This window comes from Pteropus vampyrus, unplaced genomic scaffold (genome assembly GCF_000151845.1).
Source record: "Pteropus vampyrus isolate Shadow unplaced genomic scaffold, Pvam_2.0 Scaffold84, whole genome shotgun sequence".
NCBI lineage: Eukaryota > Metazoa > Chordata > Mammalia > Chiroptera > Pteropodidae > Pteropus > Pteropus vampyrus.
The window spans coordinates 4571228-4576696 of record NW_011888865.1 but is presented as its reverse complement, the minus strand read 5'-3'; the positions used below and the strand labels follow the sequence as shown (position 1 = coordinate 4576696).

At 37.6% G+C, this 5469-nt stretch overlaps 1 protein-coding gene across 1 annotated transcript in view; it reads right to left on the bottom strand.

The window, feature by feature from the left end:
• Positions 1-229: 229 nt before the first annotated feature.
• The window catches only part of LOC105294195 (tripartite motif-containing protein 64-like), a 6729-nt gene continuing 1489 nt past the window's right edge, over positions 230-5469 (bottom strand). The window contains exons 2-6 of the mRNA XM_023532440.1: positions 4868-4963; positions 3608-3838; positions 2799-2821; positions 1769-1866; positions 230-723 (exon numbers count right to left, since the gene is read on the bottom strand). Of these exons, the coding sequence (XP_023388208.1) occupies positions 230-723; positions 1769-1866; positions 2799-2821; positions 3608-3838; positions 4868-4963 (942 nt within the window). The remainder of the gene's footprint in view (positions 724-1768; positions 1867-2798; positions 2822-3607; positions 3839-4867; positions 4964-5469) is intronic.

Sequence of the window (5469 nt, the reverse complement as noted above, 5' to 3'; positions counted from 1 at the left end):
ATGTCTAGAAAGTTCTATATTATAAAGAATTTTTATAAAAAGAAAACTTAATAAGCACACATATATTCAATGTGGCTATGCCATTTTGTAAACATATAATAATTATGTTCCCTTAAGTTACAATGTGCTCAACGATAGTCAGGTATGTCCTGTTGCCTCCTATAACATTTCAGGACAATAATTTCCTCAAACATGGAATTTCATTAAAAAGTGCTCAAAAAATGATTTTTCATGGGGAACCAAGGCAGAGGAAAGGCTTCAGAGGGGAATGGAAGGAGGAAGAAACTATACTGGATATGAGGGAACCTTTGTCAGCATCATAGAAGCTCACGGTTCCATTATCATAATCCAGAAACACTCCAATCTTACCCAGGGGCCTTTTAACATACTGAATTAAGGGTGGGGGGTTAGTGGAGAGAAAATAATGGTTATTCATCTTCAAAGAAAATAGAAGCAATGCTTCTTCAAAATCAATAGTGATATCGGTATCGCTTATCAAGGAATCTTTGCAGACTCCCAGAATCCAGTTCGAGGAGTGTGGCACATCCATCTCCCAGTAATGCCGACCAGAGGTAAAGGTCTGAGCTCCCCATGCTGCAAAGCTCTGCACTCTCGGGGGCTCTCCAGACGTGTCGTGATGGTCATCTCCGAATATCATCTTTCTGACATCCTCAGGAAGGCTAATACAGTTACTGATGGTTTCCTGATTCAGAACATTATGCACTACAGAAAGAGAAAAAAAAATCAGGTCAACTGCATGGGATTTTCATATCCTGAGGGACAGTCTTCATTTGCCCCTCCTCCAAGGAAATATAAAGACAGCAAAGAGAGTTCAGATGGGCTCGTCTATGAAGAGCAAAAGTTATCACTACCTCTAAGCACACAGAAATCCTTCAAATTATACAGAAAAAAACCCCTGATATATCATGAACTCTGTGAAACATGTTTCAAAAAACACCTAAAACCATTGTTTTTACTTTAAAAATCTCTTGTGTTGATAGCCCTTGATACTACTTAATAAATAGTACTTTGCTATTATGTCAGTATTTATTGAGATATAACTTGTACCTGTCACATTTCAATCATCTAAATATTTGATAGAAATCCACATTATGCTTAGATTAGAAGTTTCTGAAGAGAATGTTCTGGTTTTATGTTACCTCTTCTACCTCCATATTCAGTCTGATCCTGATTTCGGCCCTCTGGCTCTAGACTTGCTCTCTAGTGTGAGCCTGATATAGCTGGGCCATGCTCACAGATTCTTTGCCTTCCAGTTGTTTGAGGATTGATCTAACAGCATTAAAATTATTCTGCTTTTGACAATTTTAGTTCCTTTTCTGGTGACAGCTTTCTGATTTTATAAATATTCTTTGTGCAGTGCATGATAAATCCACTTGGAATACAGTATACATTAAAAGTCATCAATGTCATATTTAAACTTTCAAGAGCAGACCAACCTGAATAAACACACTATTGATTGCTACCCTGACAACTAAATATTCTGTCTCTTCATAACCATATGTGGAACCTGATTGCTCTGCCTATGTCAGATGTAATTGAAAAGGTTTGTTCTCTGCATCTTCAGTATACTCTAAGTTGCAAAGTTCAGTCCTGATTATCATGATGACTATACAAGGAGAAAAGATAACATTTTTGGAAAGTCATATACCACCTTCATGTCAGAAAAAAATAAAATTAAATGGAAGAAGGCTCATTCCCAAGAACCACTAAAGAAATTGAGGTCTGAGGCCAAAGGGCTGACTTTTACCTCTGAAGTTGTTCAGCATATCTAGGATTCCAGTGAAGCACCATGAAGTGAGCTCTGGATTCACTGACTGAGGCTTTTGCATCTGCACAAATTCAGTCCTGTAAAGAATGACATCAGTGACATTACAGGCCAAGGGTTAATCACACACCATAACAAAGATTACAGCTTTTAATCCAAGATGTTTCATCAGAATTTTCCCATTTGGAGTTAATTAGGTATACATACATTCTATTCTACCCTCTTGAGAATATAAAAAATGATACTTTTAATCTAAAGTTACATCAAATCTAACTTCCCCATTCTTCTCAGATATTATTACATTTCTATAATTACTGAGAATCATTTCTTCTATCTACTCCATCTCAGGGAATATGAAAATCCTAAGTATCTAACCGAGAGCAGAAAATTCAGGCAAAGTCTTTAAACTTGAGTCTGAGAGAAGTCACCAATGATACATTCAGTGTCTGGAAGGGAAGAGTCCATGGAGCCAGACAGCTTTGCTCTTTTCTGCAAAGCAAAGGAATCTAACTCCAGTCTGGCAGTCCTTCTCCTGAAGGTCTAACTTCCTAGCCGGCCCCAAGAAACCGTTCCCCTTGAAATCCTGCCTATGAGGAGGGAATCCTTTGATGGAACAGCCTGAATCATTGCTACTCCAGGGACAAATGCCCATTCCCCCAAATCCCCATTTTTCACTTTCAAGAAAGCTCTCTCTTTCCTGCCTTTTCCACCTTTCAACTCTGTAGTATTGATACCTCCTCTGGGATACTTCAGAAAAAAACCCTTAAGTAAAATTCCTTTATTGTGGCAAAGCTGGAGAAGATGGGATGAGTGGCTGGGACAAAGCCCAGAATGTCACAAGGTTTAAGGTACATTTAACTTCAACCACATAAGAAATAATTTTCTGAAACCAAGGAACAGAAGTCCTCAGGGCCTTTTTTGAAACAAAATAGAAAGTAGCCACAGAGGACAATGTTAATAGCTCAAAACATGTACATTCACCTTATCAACAAGATCATTAGTGTAAACTCACCTTTCCAATACATTTTCTAAGTCCTGCAAAAAACAACAAAAAAAGATAATCATGAGAGTTCTGTCCTTTTGCATTTTTTCTAGTATTTTATTTTAATAGTTTCAAATGTTTGTTTTAATAACATATTGTTTCCTATTCTCCTTTAAGGAACAATCAGAGGCTATCTTAATAACAAAAAAACTAAAATCTGAGGGACTTCCACTGGGTTCATTGAGGAAAGAAAGTCAAGCAGATGTGAGGTGGGGCAGCAAGGTTTCCAACATCACTCACTGCACCATCTTATTCCAATGGAGATGTCTGACTGTTCATAATAACAATTAAAGCAAAGCAGGGAACCACATAAAAAATAATTGCAGAGTGCATTGAAATTGATTACCAAATTCAACTAATCTTGCTTAGGCAAAGGGCAAAACCTCAGTGTCTTTAGCAAGTGGCTTTTGTGGGGATAACTGAGAGTGACAGTGGATTAGGGGAATACAAATCGAGAATGGCCTCAACAAAGTTGGCATTCCCCTGGTCACAGAGATTTGCTGATTTTGGTTAACCTGTCTGTGTAGATAGTACTCCCAATTACACTGAAATTATTTTGTCCTATGTTAGCCACTTAGGGCAAAAATCTCCCAATGATTACCAGGACACAAGGAAATAAGTGATTGGAAAAATCTAATGATGCTCCCATCATTAGAGGCATTGTCAAGGAGCATTGTTACTTGGCCATAGGTAATAGTATCTGCAGGAAACATTTCAATGTCAGGCAGCAGTGCCCAGAAAAGAATTCTCATCTCTGAGGATGGACCTTCCCTTCTTACCTGGAGCAGTTCCACATCAGCCCTGTGGCATATCTCAGTCAGCTCTCTGTACATTTGTTTCAGGCCTTCTTTCTGTTGGGTCATTCTGAATTCATTTTCTTTGAGTTGACGGAAGATCTCCTTTGCTTCCTTCTCCATTGCGTCCACATGGAGGTGCTCCTCCTCATGGAGAAATAGATGCATCTTCTGATATTCAGCTTTGATCATAACCTTTCTCAAAGCCACATAGTCCTGCAGAGATAGGGGATTAATGGGATTACATATACTCACTCTCAACAAAAAACTTCAAATATTAACCTCGTGAAGAAAGTGCTTGACAAACTTTCTGCCTCACATTTCAGTGTGTCTTGAGTATTCGTTGATCCTTCTGTCTATCTTGCCTCTATGTTTCTGGTCTCTTTTCCTGTTAGATTAAGCTCTCCAAGGGGTCCCAGGGTCTATCTGTGATGCTTCTTCAGGGTTCTTCTTCCATCAATTATTTCCTGTTATCTTAATCTTATTTTTCTCTTTTTTCTCCCCCTGAATTTTCTATATATTTTAAAATATTTAGGTATAAACCATATTATGCAGATTTTTTAAATGCTTCATTTTTCTTCTGGTCCTACTTGATTTCTCTCCTCTCCTTCACAGACAAACTTAGTGTACTATTGTCTTATACTTACTAAGAAGATTTATCCAAACCTTCAAAGTTGAACTAGGAATATCAAGCCCTGATTATCCCATACACAGTGGACCCTTAAACAGTGTGGGTTTGAACTGCAAGAGCCCACTAATACTCTGATTTTTTTCAATCAATACACACTTGGCCCTCTACACCTGTGGGTTTCCTATCCATGGATGCAATCAATGGCTGGTAAAAGATGATATTTTTGATCTGAGGTTGAGAATCACAAATGCAAAGAGCCGACTATATGCATTGTTCTGTCATTTTATATACAGGACTTGAACATCCCTGGATTTTGCTCTCAATAGAGCCAATGCCCCACAGATACCAAGAGACGAAAAGTCAAAAGTTATACATGGATATTTGATAGCAAGCTGGCGAGACCCTAACCCCTCTTGTTCAAGTGTCAAATGTATTAGCATTCTTTGCACTAGCTAGTATTGGTCAGTATATTTGTGATTACTGATATGTGTCACTTGAAACCACTAATTTTTCCTGGGCAGAAAACATTATCCTTTAACTGGTAATTTGAATTTAAAAATCTGAGCCAGAATTTGTCAACTGCATAAAAGTAAACAGAACATATTCATTCTTACCTCTAATGACTGGATTTTGCTAGTTTCCTGCTTCAGACTATTTTGTATTTCTTGAGTCATATTCCATAAAGAGTCCATTTTCTTTAGAAGATTATCCTACAAAATAATCATGAGCTTTAGTGACACAGGTAATATCATAAAAGGCAGTTGTTGAAAAAACAGTCACTTCACGTTAGAATGAAGAGGTCTGAATTTTCACGTTAATATAATTTGATTTTAATATTTGGGATATCAAAGCTTACAGAAACATATAATAGAGAAGTTGTGGAGACCCTACAGATAATAATCCACTTCTCAAGTAATTGGCACCCACATTTTTATATAACCTGACTAGGAAGAAGTCAAACTTGCATCAGAAACCAGTGTTCCAGGCACTAACCACCTGGCCCACAATCACACCAATTCTACATATTCGAACAACGTTTCTAAGGAAAACTCTCTTAGTAAAGGCTCAACACAGTAATGATTATAGTGTCCAAATTGGTCAACAGCATTGAGAGAATACACTCATATCTTGGAATTTACATTGAAAAATTGTCATCTCTGCCATCTCTATTCTCATCACTTCCTTGTTATTGTCCTCATCTTTCTCTCTGATTTAA